Genomic DNA, 18,406 nt, shown 5'->3' with positions numbered 1-18,406 from the left:
ACTTCATGTGAAACATTATCTAGTGTACAAAGCCAGAAAGAAATTAAGAGAAAATAATGAAATAAAAATATCTGTTTCTTGCCCTTCTCTCTCCCTTGCAGGAAAAAAAGAAAAAAAAAAGGTCAACTCACTCAGTGTCTTTAATTTTTATATAGAAAAAAAAATTCTTTCCTTGTGCTTGATGTAGCTACTAAGGCAACTAACTGCAAAACAGTTTTCAAGTATACAATGCATCAAGCAGCAGTTAAATAAACATTATAAGTAGTTCCATAACAACATTGAATTGTTCAAGTTATTAATACAATCACGTAAGAATTCAATAGATCCTTTCCTTTTGAAGAGAAGAAAAATCAGGATTGTTACCTGCTTCTTTTTAAGAACTTCTTGGACATCATGAGATTTTGATCCTGAACAAAGTTTTGAAGGTGTCTTTAAGTTTGAGGAGCTATAAATCATTTTTGGATGGCCTGGAGTTGAAAATATCTAGGAAATAGAAATATGATTAAATCTTAGTAATGCCTTAAAATAATTTTTTAAAAAGACTGCATAAAATTTTTTTAAGGAGAAAATTTTGGCTATTTTTACATTTAAAAACTCCATTTATAAAACAAGTTCTTTATACATAAACTCAATTATCATTCACATACAAAACCTTTTTAGCAATAATGTTGCACTCCTGAATATAAAGAAAATTTTCTTTTCTTTACATTTTTTTAATTGGGAGAATAACAACAACTACTTCTGACATCTAGGAGCCAGACTGCCACTCATAGTTGGGACTCAGTGTTCCCTTGTTAAACATGAACAATTTCATAGTATACTGACTTCAGACAAGGCCACTCTTGTGGATCATGGTGGATCAAGGCAAAAATAAAATCATTCCATGACTGAACACAAAAACACCTGTAAATACTACCCAAACTATAAAATGGCTAAACTCTACCCTGGCTAATATGAATGACTACAGCTTCTTTACTAAATACAGTTTTGGCCTAATTCTGGTCTTCCCTCCTTCTAGGTAAACTTCTTAGGAAATCTGATCATAGCATTACTACTCTTTCTTTTAGCCTTCCCCCAAATTACCTAATACAGCCAATGCTAAAATAAGCCCATGCTGCTGCTGCTGCTGCTGCTAAGTTGCTTCAGTCGTGTCCAACTCTGTGCAACCCCGTAGATGGCAGCCCATGTTAACACTCTCTAAATGACAGGTTCCATGGTTTCACTGTGTATACTTCCTCACTGAATAATAAACTCAACTTGCTCAACTAAAGATGTGTTTGTGCAGGTCTTTGGTGGGGGTGGGGTGGCTAATGTCATTAAGCTATCTTCCACAAGTGTCAAATAAAAACCCATGTTTCTAATAATCGCAAACCCTCCTAAGAAGTAAGGTTCTTTGCAAATGTTACAACCAACCATAAGACAAGTAGCCAGCTCACAGATCTAATGTTGCAAGCAAAATGGTGTCTGTCTTTACTCTGCTCATCTTGCTATTTAGATTCCTTGATGAACAGATGACTCCAGACAATCTTCCCCTCTTTAAGGCATAGCAGAGCAACATACTATACTATAATCTCTCTGGTCAAGTTTTCCCTAACATACTCCAGTCCTATTTTTACATTAACTTTGAATATATCATATAAGGGACACAGATAAATGTGTATAATACTAAGAAATTATAAACACTTAATATAATACTAAGAAATTTGTAGAAAATTCAATCATGTTGTATATACAAATACAAAACGTCTCTCAATCAAACAACATTTAATTGCTCTAAAAATTACTTTAAATACACAGGAAACTGAAATACTGTAGTAATCTGCACAGATGATGTTCATGTCATTATTATTTATCAAAATAAAAATACCAATAGCTATAATTTACTGAGCACTTATTACATTCTTTTGTGTTTTACCAACAAGAAATTTTTTAACCCCCACAGCAACTGAGTTTATTGAAAGGGAAACCAATGCTTGTCAATTAACACAGCTATTAAGAGTCAGTCAGCACTGTGTGACTCCAAAAACTGTGATTGTTTTTGTTTTTCCATCTTTTAGTATCAATGATTTTTAAGAAACAGAAGTACAAATTCATATATATATATAAAATGATGCATCCATAACTAAGCAGCAATGATCAATTTACATTATTTTATGTAAAATAACATTGTTATATTTAAATCCCCAACTATATACTCATAACAAACACCACATATTATTTTATGTTTTTTTGTTTTTTTTTTAATGGCTTCATCATGAGGTACATGGGATCTTAGTTCCCTGAATGAGGGGGTCAAATTCATGCCCCCTGCATTTGACACGTGGAGTCTTAACCACTGAATTGCCAGGGAAGTCCTTGTGAGTATTTCAGTTTTATCTCTAAAAGATAAGGACTCCTTTCTTTTTTACATAAAACCACAATATGATCATCACACTTAAATGGTAACAATTCTTTAAAATCATTAAATATTTACAACTCCAGATTACATTATAATTTTCAAAACATTTTCCCATATTTGAATTAAGATCTACTAAAGTCCAGGAGGAGAAGGGGACGACAGAGGATGAGATGGCTGGATGGCATCACCGACGTGATGGACATGAGTTTGAGTGAACTCTGGGAGTTGGTGGACAGGGAGGCCTGGCGTGCTGTGGTTCATGGGGTTGCAAAGAGTCAGACACGACTGAGCAACTGAACTGAACTGAACTGAAAGTCCATATAGTATAATTGGTTGTATTTCTTTAAAGCCTCCTCTAATTCTGTTTCCCTCTCCATATTTTTCCTTTAATAAAAACATTTATTTGGCTCCGCTGGGTCTTAGTTGCAGCACGTGGAATCTAGTTCCTTGACCTTGGATCAAACCTGGGCCCCTTGCCCTGGAAGTGTGACGTCTTAGCCACTGGACCACCAGGGAAGTCCCTCCATATCATTGTACATCACTTGTTGAAGAGACCAGGTCACTCGTCCTGTTGTATTCACCAAAGGATTCTGTGGTATCCTTTAACATGTTTCTCTGACCTCTGAATTTCCTTTAAATTGGTGAAGAGTTCTAGAGTCTTAATCACACTTTTTCACTTTTTGAAAGGATGCTAGTAATCTTTGACAAATTCTTTGCTTTCTGGTTTGACAAAATATTCTAGGGCTCATCTGGAACACTGTCAGCCCCATATTTGGGAACAGACATTTCTTCAAGGATCTCTGGTTCCTTTCAATGCTGGGGACAGGAGTGTCAGGGTCATTACCATCAGGCTGGGTTATTGTTTCTAGATCTTTTTAGTGGACAGAATTGAGATGTTCTGGAGGTTTTTAAAGTTGTCTAGTTTCCTCTATCCTTGCCGTAACCACCAAGATTTAAATTACATGGATTACTTTTGTTCTTTTTTCTATTATAAACAAATACTTACATGTGTTCACTGCCCCTACTTTCTAACAATGGCTGACTACATTTTTTGTTCCATTTTATTTCCTTTATTTAATGTATCCTGATAATCAACTCATGGTATATATAAAGATACTCCTCATTTCTCTGCAAAGTTACACATATGCTTTTGGGTGGATGTACTACATTTTTAGTAACCTACTGCCTACTGATTGATATTTGGACTGTTTCCAGTCTTTCATTATTGAACAGTCTATGTTTCCTAGTCTTGCTCATACGTCTTTTCATAGTTTGACAAGTACCTCTTTGGCATAGATCCTTAGAGGAGGATTACTGGTTTAGAGTAAATGCATACATAATTTTACAGCATAATACATAGACAATGCCAAATTTCAAGAGGGTTGTACCATTTAGCATCTCTGTCAGCATATAAATTTCAGATCCTGGTAGAAATTACCATGGTTTATTAGGTAATTTTAAAAATGGATCTAATTTTTTTTTTCCATCAGGCTATCCAGTCATGCTAATACCATTTACCAAAAGCCCATACATTCCTCACTGATCTCAGATAATGTGTTAGCATATAATATATCCCTATTCTTAAGTCTATAAATCTCAGTCTCAGATTTTGTTTTAGTGCTCTCTCATGTGCCAGTATCAAATTGTTTGAATTGTACAGATTTCACAGTGTTTTTAATATCAAGGAGAGCTATCCCCACTTGTTCTTTTTTAGTTTTCCTAGCTCTCTTGGGAAGAAAACAATCACCATTCTAGAGAGTAGTCATACAAATATATTTTCAAAAGCAAAGGAAACTAGTTAAAAACATATTCCAAAATTTGATTTTTCAATTATGACTGAATCCCCTTCATGATGTTAATTAAACATGACAAATGATTAAAGAAATGGGTTAATAAAGAGATCTATTAATAAATGGCTAAAATTCTCAAATTCCCACTTAGCTTTGAATAGAAAAAGAAAATTTAACTAGCAAATTTCTGGCTGAATCACTGAAATTTACGGGAAGTTGACCAGCCAAATTTAAGATTAGCTGTCACCACTATCTTGATTGAGGAACTAAAACATTACAAATCTGGGTGATAATCAATTTGTTAATTTCTTTGTGCCACTGAACAACTCCAATTCTAAATATATTGAAAGGTTCACAGAAATGTATACCTGGCAATCATCTCCAGCAGCACCTGACTGATTCAACAAGTGTGCTGCATCACTCTGGTTACCACTGGCATGTCCAAGACGATGCTTCACAGGAACTTTATTAAGAACATATGCCCCTGATGTCTGCGGTTTGCTCATCATCTGCATATACAAAATAAATACATTTGTGGCAGAAGTTTTTTTTTTTCAGAAGTTTTTTAGATGTCTAGGAATGATACAAATTTAGAACAGTGATTACCCTGGGGAGGAAGACACAGGAATGTGAAGATAGAGTGCTTCTATTATTTATAAAGTATTTTTTTTAAGTGAAGAGGTAGACATACAAATGACTGTTATTATCCATACTCTTTTGGATGTCTGAAATATATCACAACGTAATTCAAATATATGTGTATGTACACTCACAAATAAAATTAGTAATTTTTCAATGTTCCCTTCAATTATGTAATGCTGAAAGTAATTATGGGTTTTGACAGTTTAACAGGAATAACTGTGATAGGAGCACCCTAAAAACATAACACAATCTAAGGCTGCATTAACAGCACGGGGTCTAATGGATCACAGAGGTGACTGTATTACTTTTATACACCATTTAGCCAACACCTAGGGAAAGCCTTTACCTTCAGGACCTAACAGGAAATGGGATACAGACAAAAGAAATGCAAACTTAACTGCAAATAAACAGGATGGTGAATGGAGTTAATACTAGGTCCTGTTAAGGAACACGCTTCTTATTCTGAGTATATTTAATTCAAACAAAAGAATGCCTAGGAGATTACCAATATCATCAATATCTGAATAGTTCCATTGCAGGGTGATTTGCTCTTTCCTTCGTTCATCTATTCATTCAAATATGTTTAGAGCACTATGTGCCAGGCCTTGTTTTAGGCACCAGGGATAGAACAAATAAAACAAGACAAAATCCCAGTCTCCTGGGCTCCCATTTCAGTTTTAAAAGAAACAGAATATTTCTATATGAGAAACAATAGGACAAGAGGGTGGGTATAAGAGTGATTGATTCTAACACAAAACAAAGAAGTTGTTCTAGATTCAGAGTTGTTCAGTGGTGGATGGTTATCGTAACTGAGTGCTGAGAAGAAGGTATTTCTTAAACATGAAGATTTATGGGCCTTGTATCTAGAGACTGACCCTGTAGATCTGAGAAGGTAATACCCAAAAATGTGCACCCAGGTAAGTGATTCTAGCACAGTGCTTCTCAAACTTCAAGATACCTAAAAATCATATGGACAGCCTATTAAAACAGATTACTGAGCCCTACCCATTCAGTAAGTTGAGGTGAAGCCCAAAATTACATGTCTAATGAGCTCCTAGGAGATCAATGCTGCTGGCCTACAAACCAAACTGACTGGCTCTGATGTAGAAGACCAAAGACATCAAATCGAGAAACAATGATCTAGAAGACGACCTAAAGGACCTTTAATTCCCTGTGAACCCCAGATTACCTTCTGAATGCCTCCATGTACTGATGAGGGAGGAGACTGGGCCACCAGCACCTGCTGCTGATGAAGGTGCTGCGGCAGGTGATGGTGCTGCTGTGACAGATGACTAAGTGTTTGTTGTTGTTGCAGGAGCAGCTGTGTTGGAGACTGTAGTGCTGGTTGCTCATTATTTTCCCTATGCCACAGGACTCGAATGAACCGGTTGTTTAGAACTGCTTCCGTACTAGAAATGGCTTTTCTGGCCTCTTCATTAGTAAGATATTGGATGAGGGCTGCTTCTGGATCTCCCTTAAAAGCAACCTATTAGAAAAAACAACAGCAACAACAAAACACAGAAATGAATGATTATAGGCAAGTAAATAAATAAATTACTGATAAAGCATTCAAAAGCAGAAAACAGCCTGCTGAAATCCATTGTGAAGTATATGTAAATAAAAACAGTTATCTCTTAAGGTAACATATGTATTTCAATATTATATAAAAGGAATACTAGATTATTTAATAATCCTAGTGATGTTACATACCACTTGGGAAAAGATATAAGAATTCCTTCCTGATATCTTACATCCAAATAAACTCCAGAGACAGAAAATGTTTTACAATAAACAAACAAAACAACCCACAAAAACCCAGGGAGAAGAAGTGAACATCTGTATACTCTGAAGGTCTGGAAAGCCTTTTTACAACACATCTATAAATGCAGGACCATAAAGACAAACAGCAGATTTGACTAAATAAAATCTTAAACCACTGTCAGTCCAAACAAGCCAAAAACAAAACAAATGACAAAATGAGAAAGTAATTTTAATATATATGACAAGCAAAGGTTTGGAAAAGCATTATTATACTGCCTTCACTTAAAAAAATGAGCAAAGTACTGCAAATGGTGTATATAAATTAGAGTCTACCTAGGAATAAAAACAAAGCAAATTCAAGTAAGTACGATTTTTCACTTATGAAACTGGTCTAAAAATTTTTAATGGATATGTATTAATAGTTTTGATGAGGCCTCATAAACTGCATTTGGGAGTACCAATTTGGCTGTTCAAATAAAAAGTTTTAAAATGTCCTTAATTTCAGCAACGTTTTAAAAATAAAAACGCTTATCCAAAAGGGGCCTTACCATAGAACTGTTTCTATTAAAAAAAAAAAAAAACATGTAAATTTCCCCAGAGAATAGGGGAAATTTATATAAATTATGGCCTACTGCTATGGACTGAATTATGTCCTCACTAAATTCATACATTGAAGCCCTAACCCCCAATGTGACTGCATCTGGACACAGGGCTTTTAGGAGGTAAACAAGGTTAAATGATATCAAAGGGATAGGACCCTAATCAGACAGGACGGGTGAACTTACAGGAAGAGATCTCTCTGTCTCTTACCCTCCCTCTCTTTCCAACATGTAAGCACACAGCAAGAAGATGCCATCTGCCAGCCAGGATCCATATAGGCTAGTATCTTGGGTTCCAGGCTATGGTATTTGTTATAACAACCCAAGCAGACTAACATACTCATCTACATTAAGCTACCTACTTTTTCTAAATGCCATAAAGAATAATGACCTAGGAACAATTTAAGAGAAAAAGGTAGTTAGAAATAGGTAAATTATATTTTGATTTGATGGCAACACTAAGTAAACTGGCTGAAATATCAATTTAAACATATCTTCTACTATATTACCCTCAATTACAGGATAACACTCAACCATCAAATTGGTAAATTCAAAAAATTAGCAAGCACATAGCAAAACATAAAAGCTATGATTTACCTGATGTTAAATTTTAGTATCTAAAATTCTCACAATTAGAACCATACTTAATCAATTAATATTTCACAAAAGCCAGTTCAGTAGACAAAAATACAATCTTAGAAACTACCAAAAGCTCACTACCTAGTTAGAATACTGCTGCTAAGTCACTTCAGTCGTGCCCGACTCTGTGCAACCCCATAGATGGCAGCCCACCAGGCTCTCCTGGCCCTGGGATTCTCTAGGCAAGAACACTGGAGTGGGTTGCCATTTCCTTCTCCAATGCATGAAAGTGAAAAGTGAAAGTGAAGTCACTCAGTCGTATCCGACTCTTAGCGACCCCATGGACTGCAGCCTACCAGGCTCCTCCATCCATGGGATTACCTAAAGCAGGTAAAAAAAGTCATATGTCCAGACATAAAACTACGAACAAAGATACAATAACCAGCCCAATGTCTTTCAGGAAGAGGTTCAGAAAGAAACCAAATGAATTCAGGAGACAAATTCAGCACAATTTCAACGTAAAGTTGAGCATACAAATACATGGTGGGATTTAAAACACACAGCAGAGATGATCAAACTAATCACTGATTTGTTTAAGCAAAAGTGAGCTGTTTCCAAAGATACACTATGGTCTAGTGGTTAAGAATCTGCCTGCCAATGCAGGGAACACGAGTTCGATTCCTGGTCCAGTAAGACCCATATGCCACACAGCAACTAACCCCATGCACCGTAACTATTAAGCCCAGGTGCCACAACTATTGAAGCCCATGTACCTAGAGCCTGTGCTTCACAACAAGAGAAGCCACCACAATGAGAAGCCTGCACACTGCAACAAAGAGACCTGCAGCAACAAGAGAAAGCCCCCACACAGCAATGAAGACCCAGTGCAGCCAAAAAGAAAGAAATCTCTAAGAAAATACATTATATATATGGATTCTCACCAAAATAGCCACACCCACCTGGATATTAACAATAGTTCCAAATTTGCTGAAGTGTTCATTGAGCTTGGTAATGTTGTTCAATTCCTGAGGGATTTTCTTGACTTCTAATTTGGTGTTTGTATACTGATTCTTTCTCAAGAATCCTGGTTTATTCTGATTGTTATTCCCTTGTCTGAAAGGAATATTAACAGATCTTAGTTAATTCTCCTACATTATGCCCTAGGCAAGAGATATTTACATTTATTCAAGTGTCCTCTATAAGCACTTAACATCCTTCAGATATTAGTAGGTAACTTTCACATTATCGTTATTACATAAGAAGAGAACAGGTGCAAAGAAAGACTGATGTCTCAATAATTATAAAACTGGGCTAGGCCTAGAAATTATTAACATCTGTTATCAATATTCTGTTGATTTTTTAACATATAAGACATACTAATGACGCCTCTGGGAACCTTAGCTTTGATACACATAGAATGAAAATTAATAATTAATGACAACTCTTAATTCTACAAATTTACTCATGCAAGCAAAAAGCCAAAAACATCAATTAGATGTTACTAATAAGCAAGTCCTCTTACTTTCCCAACCAAGGTTTCTTTGTGAGCGGCCCTTCCAAACCACTCATGGCTCTTTTCCGGCTATCAGGTTCAAGAACTACTCGGGTTATATTACTATTAATTGAAACAGGGACCGGTGGTTCAGTCTGGATGACGATGTTAGCAGCTGTTGATGACAAAAATTAACATTACTGGCAATGCATTATATTTGGGGAATTTCAAATGATTAAAATATTTAGTCCAAAAGTTAAAAATCACTGTGAATAGTACCTAATACTACCACTTCCTTTTCAGAAATGTTTAACAGTAAGAATAAATTATCAATTGCCTCCCTTTCCTCCTTTTTTAAAGATACAATATGCATGTTTAAAAAGTCCTAGCCAACTTTAATGACTGAGTCAAGCTAGGATCATGAATGGAAAGGGAAAAAAAAATCAGTGTAACAGTGTTGCAGAATGAGATACTTAACCTCATACCGAAGTACCACTCTACAAATTATTTACTTTGCAACAGAGAGCTAAACAATTACTGCTTTAGGTAAGTGATCAAATTTATTAGACCATAAACAGAGTGGAATACTTATCTCCTTACATGATTCAACAAGAGGTTCACATGGATAGGATACTACTATGAAATTACGATTTTCTTATGTGTGGCAATATTGTGCTTATATAGTACTGTGTCTTTTTCTCAGATGTAGACTAATCTCCAAAATTTACTTTCAAGAGATTCAAGAAAAGAAATGTAAAGGGAGAGGGGAGGAAGGGAGAGAGGAGTGCAAACAACTGAGCATTCATGCCCAAAGCTGACAAAACGTGAACAACTGGTTAATCTAAGTGAAAGTATCTAGGTGCTTATCGCACTTCTCATTTGTAGCTTCAAAATTATTCAAACTTAAAAGCTGAAAGGAAAATTCAAAGCTAATATTATAAATTAACACATTTCATTCACAGTAGTTAGGACTAATAAAATATTGGGTTGGTCATAAAGTTCGTTTGGGTTTTTCCGTAAGATATTATGGAAAATCCCAAACAAACTTTCGCCAACCCAACACTGTATTAATACACTGACCTTACAACAGGTCATCAGTAGAAAGAGGTGTGCAGAACAAAAAAAGCAAATACCAACACAAAACTACACATGTTACATTCTGAGTATTCTTCATGACTTTTAGCAACTCCACCAAAAGTAAAATTAATAGCAAAGAGTAACAACTGTGGGGCTGAAACCATATCTTCCCACTAATTTGGTAACAATATATCCATTATAGCACAGAAAGAAAGAGCCTATTCTTTGGAATTAGATTAATGAGCTAATTAATCTAGCCTCTCTGAGTTGGCCTGAGTGTCTTTAACTGTAAAAAGAGAGTAAAAATATTAATAGTGCCTCATTTAAGGAGTTGGTGGTAAGATACATGAGAGATAATAATGTATTAAAAAGCATTTGGTTTAGTCTTGTAGAGTTAACCTGTAGTGGCAATAATACTATTAATGGAAGTAAAGAACAGTAAACAGAATCAAGATAAGAAGGTAAGAACAGAAAAATGTCTACCAGATAATTAAATTAGGAAAATATGAGGATGGCCCATGGGCAATCATTCAAATTGAAGTTAAATACCAGAAATCTGACTATAATAAGTAAGAAACTGGAATCTCATCAAATTCTTTAACCAAATTTGTTTTGAGTGGAGATATTAACCCATATTAAAAGCAATACTTACATTTAATCTTTTAAGATTTGTGGTTATACTTTATAAAAGTCCTAACATACGGTTATAATCATGAATACTAACAAGAGTCAAAGAATAATTTTATGACAGTGTTTTAAGTTCTGTGTTATTAGTATGAAGCATAGCTCTTAAAATACAAAATAGGCCATTAAATGATTTTATTCCTGGAAGAGGGATCATGTCCTCTTTCTATCTCTAACATCCAGCACAGTGCCTGGAATAGCCTAAAGTCCTACAAAAAGAGCAATTAGTCAACATTAGTATTATTTTTACTTAAAAATAAATATATTCTGCTTAAAGCTTTAAAGTAACATTTGGACATAGATATTCAAAAACATTTATGGGAGATCATTACATAACACCCTTCAGAGATAAAGAATTTTTAGACCTTAGTGAGGTCAGTAATGCCATGCCCAAATGACATTTAGTACGGCAAAAAGTTAAAGGCAGTATCACCTCTTGGATTTGCATCCATATCTCCAGATGTTAGGCCAATCAGGTTTGGGCGCTGTGTCTGCGTTCTTGAAAAAAACTGTCTATATTGAGATCTACCAGAACTGGTAATACTAGGAGCTTCTGGATTATAACCATCAGGTTCATAGGTATCTGAGGGAAAACAAAACAACAGAACATGTAACAATCAAGAGTAAACAATTTATTATAAAATAACCACAAAAATGAATTTTCTTCAACAAATAAAATTATATCAACCCACATATATTTCTCTTTGAATTAAGAGTATATAGATAAAACCTACTGAGCATCAAAGAAACAAAAATGCTCCAGTCACAAAATACAGACATGCAAATCCATTCTGAATTATGGATATGTTTCTGGATTCATTTACCTAATGTCATTTTTGTCCTCTATAATAATCACATAATTAAAACTTCACTGCGCATTTTTAACAGAAATGTTCACATATACAAACACCATATACAAATGACTGAGTTTCCTTTGTAATCATGTCTCACCACTTTCTAGGTATTCTTTTAATTAGAAGAGAAACAATAAATCTATTAACTTGGTTATCTGCATTTCTTTTTTTGGGCCACACTACACAGCATGTGGACTCTTAGTTCCCCAACTGGAATCAAACCCACACCCATAGCATAGGAAGTGCAGAAATCTTAAGCAGTGGACGGCCGGGGAAGACCCTGGCTATTTGCACTTTAAACTAGAGAAAAGATTCAATTTCACATGTAAAATATATTTTAAATGTTGTATTTCAAACAGCTAAATAAGCTAAATTTTATATTTACAAATGTAATCATTATCTTACTACCACCTGCCTCATCAACACATTTTTATCATCTTCTCTATATTTTCTCTACAACCGAATATTTAATTTTTTATTTTTTTTTTTGTCCACTCTCTGCACAGCATGTGGGATCCTAATTTCCCAACCAGGGATGGACCCCAAGCTCCTGCAGTGGAAGCATGTAGTCTGAACCAATGGACCACCAGAGAAATTACTAAAAATTTAATTTTTAAAATTCTAATGCTAAATAAATATTTTATAAGCATTGAAAAAACATTCTGAAAGTGTTGATCTCCAAAACATCCTCTGCATCCTACACAGAATCAAAGATGAAGTGAAGACAATGATTCTTAAATGCATTTATAAATCCTTGCATCTCTTTTTTTTCTTAATGGAAAAATTCCTTTGTGGCTCATATTAGGTTTTAGCTACAAGATAAGGTTCCTTTCACATTATTAGCCCATCAGTTCTATAATTCAGAGTATAAGATCAGCAAATTATGATTTAAAAGTTTCCAGTGATTAATACAATTTGGTACTCCTGACAGAAAAATCTCCTACATTAAGGCTGCAAAAAGTTTTAAAGAAGCTACATAGTCAAATAGCCTTGTTCTAATAATTCCTGGGATCACACAGAACCCCAAGAAAATGGAAGGTTCTTTAGTTAATTATGATGAACTGAGATCTAAAGGCAAAGTGAAAAATGTTAAAAACCTCATGAGACACCCTCAAAGCACTCCACATATCTTCAAAAATGTCAATAGGAGGGAAGAGTTTTCAAGAAATCATTACACACTGTCATTCCATACAACAGGGGCAGAGGGGAAAAAACACATGTTTATCCATGATCAGCAAGAAACCACATGTTTTTGTTTTGTTTTAGAGAAAAATTAACCTAGCTTTTCTTGTAACATATAACTGATTAGAAAACATTCAAGTAGATACTCTTCCTATCTGCTGGATTAAAAACTAGTTCAAGGAACTCGCATGACCTTAGTTACCGAGGCACAGAAAGTAAATACAAAGGACACCGGAGATGACAGACACACAGGAGGCCTAATCATCTAGGGGCACTAGGGACAAACCGAAGGAGCAGAGAAACAGAAAACAAAACCACCTGGGAGCTTTAATGGGAATCTGTGATAGCAGATCAGGATACCAGGTCACCTCTTAGGCTGGCCAATTTATGGTACAAAAGATCAGAGGTGGATGGCCATTTGTAGCAAAGCTTACCTGGGACCAGAGGGGTGGGGCTGGAGACTGAGGTATGGTACCCAATGGAGGATCCCATGAGGTTTCGAGGTGGCACCAAACGAGCTGCCAACAGAGGAGGCGGTGTCCCCAGCTGAAGTCGCTCAGATGCAGCAGCACCATGTTCACGAGAGTACATGGGCTGTCCTACAGAGGAAAGAACAGGAGGGCAGCTGGGGTTGGAGTCACAAGCTTCTCTTAAGTCGTGATCTACTTCCTGAGACTTGAGTCAAGAACAGAGGAAGTACACCAATGGGAATGGTACTTGAGAAAGATGCTATTAAGATTCCTTCTAACTCAAGAAACAGACATGCAACTGGGTAGGATGCACTGAGGTATAAAGAAAGATAAGAATTAGGTAGTGTGACTGCATAATGTCCGTTTTTTATCATCTTAAATGGAATAACTACACGCTGATCTTACCAGAAACTGATCTACCATATCAGGTTATTGACAAAGGAGCCCTGGGCTATTATTCATGTAGTTTAATATCCAGGGAGACGTGGTTATGAAAGCTGTCATACCCATTAAAAAAAATAAAAACAATCCTCCCAAATTCATATAATTTCAGGTATGCATAAACTATTCCCCTATCTGGGAGCAGAAAAAACAAATGTAATAAAGGAATTAAAAAAAAAAAAACCCACCACAAGCATACTCTCACGGAGAATAAGAAATGTTCAAAAGAAAAACATAAAGACAGCGAAAATCTGCTATCCTGTAAGTAAGTGGACAACAAACAGACAAGAGGACAAAAATCCCACATGAACAGACTAGCCACTGTACACATGAAAGTATCTCAGATATTATGGACCACTTTTGGAAAGAAAGCACATTTAGAATTCATAGATGCAAAAATGCCAGAAACAATGAAGCCAAATTTTGTAGAACAAGATTAAAAAAGACAAGGTATCAAGGAGCAAAACCTCTCTTTGGTTGGTTATTTAATAGTATCTTTTCCATTTACTACTCCATATGGGACCTATTTTTAAGATTTACTCAATATTTTGTATCTGAAGTCAGACATTCACTATGTGACACAAGACAAAGTGAATTTAGATTTTTTTAATATGATATTCTTATGAAGCTGTAAAAATTCCAGAAGACTTTTAATACATTTTAATAAGACAAGTCAAAAGTAACCACTTGATTTCACAGTAAATGTAAAGAAGAAAATGGATATGCTATATTTTCCAATACATGGAGAAAAGGTGGCAAATCATACTGTATAAGCAGACCACATAATTGTGTGCTTAGCACCAATCTTTTCAAAATTTACATGAAAAAAGACCAATCATTACATTGCAAAAGCAATCTAACATATCCTCAATGATCTGAAAATAGCTGAAGCATGATATACTGCAGAGAATTCCTTGCAGAATGAAGTCATGTGCTAAAGAGAAAAATGGGAAGTACAATCTCAGTTTATATGACTAGGTTAAATTTATGATAAAGCATTTCATATAGCATGTATATTTAATTAATAACTATCTCAAAGTAAATGAGAAACTAAAAGGCTAGTTTGTACAATGCCTTTTTAAAATGAATGACAAAGAATATGCATTCCTATACTTCAGAAAGATGGCTGTTTATTCAAATGAGGCCTGATTTTCTTTAACATCTATTCAGGTCTCTAAATACTATGTGAAAAAGAAAGAGTTCCTTAGATAAAAGGTTGATTCTAGGTCTGGATAGAAAATTTGTATGATGAGTCTGGTATACCTTTGTATAATGCTCCAGAAGCAAGATGGCTACCAAACAACAGCATGTAAAAAATACAACAAAGCAACCCGCAGAAGCCAACATGAAGAGGCTTCCCATGGTCAAATAAGAGCCAATCTGAACACCAAAAAAGGCCACAATGGGGTGAAACATACCAAACATTAGAAATCCATGAGTTCATAATGATACTTAGAAAAAGTACAGGGGTCCCTCTGGAAGATACTTGGAAACAAACTCATTTTCTGAAAACCGATAAATTAAAGGACAGAAGCATTTATCCTGTCTTTCCTGTAAAAAGTGCATTTCAGGTTAACCAAATGGTGAACACTGCCAAGTTCTACTTTGTAGACTGTCAGCCAATAAATGGAGAAGAAATCATAGAATTAGAGTATCACACTTTTATAGCCCCAGATGAAGCAAAGAGAACTGGGCAGGGATCACAAACAACCAGCAGCAATTTTTTGAAAGGATGGATCAGGATGAAAACACCTGTACACAGTGATCAATATTTATAACACAGAAAGGAGACAACTTGATATTGTACACCAGGTATATACTGCAGTAGGAAGTACAAAACCCCATCAGTAAAACATTCATGCAAAGTAAGGAGGAAAAAAACCCCAAATGTGACCCTATTAATCTAGATCCAGATAAATCTCCAATTTCCAGAAAAGACAGGGGATAGAGGAATGCATTAAATGACACCAGCAGATGCAAGATATGCCAAGTCTAGATTATGGAAAAATTCTTTAAGACAAATTATCTGCTCCTTCAACAATTAAGTGTCAACGGGGAAAAAAAGAGGTAGGAGAAATTGTTATAGATTCAAAGGCTTAAGAAACTTCTCAACTAAATGTAATGTGTAACTTTGCTTGGATTCAGCTTCAAATGAACCAGATATAAAGGAATGTCTATGATACAACTGGGAAATACAAGCACTGATTAGATACTTGACAATAATACCTGTTATATTTTGGGACTATGATAAAGTATAGTAATTGTGTGTGTATTTATCCCTTATCGTTCAGAGATTTATAGATTAAATCGTATGTTTAGAACTTGTTTTTAAATAATCAAGTCAGGAGTGAGTTACAGATAAAGCAAGGTTAATCAATATATTGATAAATGTTGAAACCAGCAACTGAGTAATGAAGATTACTATAGTGTTTACTCTCTTAGGTATATTTGAAATTTTCCATAATAAAAGTTTTTAAAAATCAAGTTGGTTATAATGATGGTGAAGATAAGCCAGCCACAATTTAGATTCATTCACTTTAGTTTTTTCTCAAACTTTTATTGGAATATATTTGATTTACACTGCTGTGCCAATTTCAGATGTACAGCAATGTGAGTCAGTTAAACATAAATATAGGTGTGCGCATATATTCTTGTTCAGATTCTGATTCAATTTAGTTTTTATCAGTGTAGAGTGACTGAATAATTTAAAAATGCAAGTCTCCTAAGTTCATGCTCCTATCGTAAGTCATTCATATATCTTACATGTCTGACTGATAGCAATATTTTCATTCTCTAGAGTCAGATGAGCAACTAACACACACACAATGTTAACTCTAGTCTTTTGAAGACAGTCTTTATTCAAACTAAAATTTTAGCTACTCTTTGTAATTCTCCTGACTTTGTCTTTAAGAGTATTCATAAGGGGAAAAAAAAAAAGTCTTAAGATGAGTTTTAAACTGAAAGCTCAATCAGAAGAAAATAGAAAGCTGTATCTTCCAATTATTGACCATATTTATTATGTGTCTTCTCTATTAGAATCCAAGGTCCCTGGCATACCTTTTAAAGTTCTAGGGCCTAAATGGTGCCTAGCACATAGTAGGAACTCAATACTTAACAGAATGGATGAAAGTTTATTTACTAACTGCATCCCAATGACATTTAAGTATTTCTTAGGATGAATACCTTTATGTGATATTTATCAGACATTATTTGAAATGGGCAATATGACAACTAATGCAAAACAAATCCAAGTAACACACGAGGGGAGAGAAAGTCTAGACAATATACAACTCTATCGGAGACTGACTTTTCTAGACATCAAAATCTGTGACTGTGCACAGAAAAATGTTATGTACTTCACAGAATCAAATGAGGCATCTCAAGTTTAAGAATATGCTTTAATAATCTTATACAGCTAATAGGAAATATATTCTCTGAAAGATAAAAGTAATTTATGTAAATTCACCTGAAGACTGACAACTGCCTTCAACCTAAGAATCAATCTTTAGGCTGTTATATTTTACTACTAATCTTTCACACACTCAATACAAGGAGCTTAGCAGGTACAAAATATTTCTATTACATCGTCTTCAAAGAAGCAAAAGAAACAAGTCAAATTTAAAGGAATATACTTTAAAATGGTTCTGTCCTATGAAAACAAAGCAAAACAAAACCTCAAACCCCCAAACCATACACTGAACTGGCGAGACTGAATTTGGGTAAAAATGCTTAAGTATGTCAAAGGAAACAGTTGTTTTTAATAGGTGTTTTTCCATACACTTCCAACTACATTTCATTATTTAAACCCTTTTCAGAGTATCTGTGACATTTTCATTCAACAAAAAACAAATTTCATAGTTTTCCTAAATTATAACCATACTTGCCATTCACTTTTAAATAGTATTGCCAGGAGCCCGATATACCCTACACAGTTTTACAGTGGGGAAATTATTTTTCTCCTTTTAACATTCAATTGTCCTCTTCAAAACTGAGTGATAATTAGACTAGATGAAGGTTTTAGTTCGGGCAGAATTAGTTCCTTTGTTACATGTATTTCTGAGGCACTCTGTTGCTTTATTTTTAACAGCAAAATACATTGTAATTAGTTTTTTGTGAGTTTGTAATTTTTGATATATTTCTTTCCCACTATTAGAATTTTAGCTTCTTAGGAGAAAAATCATCTCTCACTCATATTCCCAGTAACCAAGCATTGAATAGACCCTATTCCTACCTCTAAAATACCAGATTTCATTTTTCAATGTTTATCTGGGTCCCTATTGATTAAATTTTCACAACTGTCATATGATATGCTGTTCTTCACTTATACACATTTTCTATGCTATGAATATTAATGATGATTTTTTTTAACTACAATTTTTTTACAATATTTTTTCATTAAAACCAAAAGGGAGCTTTTGTCATACTAAGTCAAGTAAC

The 18,406-nt window shown here is 34.8% G+C and overlaps 1 protein-coding gene across 4 annotated transcripts in view; it reads right to left on the bottom strand.

Moving 5' to 3' along the window:
• Window positions 1-18,406, bottom strand: part of RBM27 (RNA binding motif protein 27) — a 63,869-nt gene that overhangs the window by 16,911 nt on the left and 28,552 nt on the right. For 2 of the 4 annotated variants that reach the window (XM_012178689.5, XM_004008925.6), the window contains exons 9-15: window positions 13,493-13,657; window positions 11,456-11,605; window positions 9,292-9,436; window positions 8,729-8,882; window positions 6,020-6,316; window positions 4,557-4,697; window positions 364-483 (exon numbers count right to left, since the gene is read on the bottom strand). In XM_012178689.5, coding sequence (XP_012034079.1) covers window positions 364-483; window positions 4,557-4,697; window positions 6,020-6,316; window positions 8,729-8,882; window positions 9,292-9,436; window positions 11,456-11,605; window positions 13,493-13,657 — 1,172 coding nt within the window. The remainder of the gene's footprint in view (window positions 1-363; window positions 484-4,556; window positions 4,698-6,019; window positions 6,317-8,728; window positions 8,883-9,291; window positions 9,437-11,455; window positions 11,606-13,492; window positions 13,658-18,406) is intronic. The other 2 variants (XM_042250614.2, XM_042250615.2) reach the window with 1 other exon arrangement.

The sequence above is a fragment of the Ovis aries genome, chromosome 5 (genome assembly GCF_016772045.2).
Source record: "Ovis aries strain OAR_USU_Benz2616 breed Rambouillet chromosome 5, ARS-UI_Ramb_v3.0, whole genome shotgun sequence".
NCBI classification, from domain to species: domain Eukaryota; kingdom Metazoa; phylum Chordata; class Mammalia; order Artiodactyla; family Bovidae; genus Ovis; species Ovis aries.
Note: the sequence above shows the minus strand (reverse complement) of the source record. Positions and strands in the feature narration are given on the sequence as shown.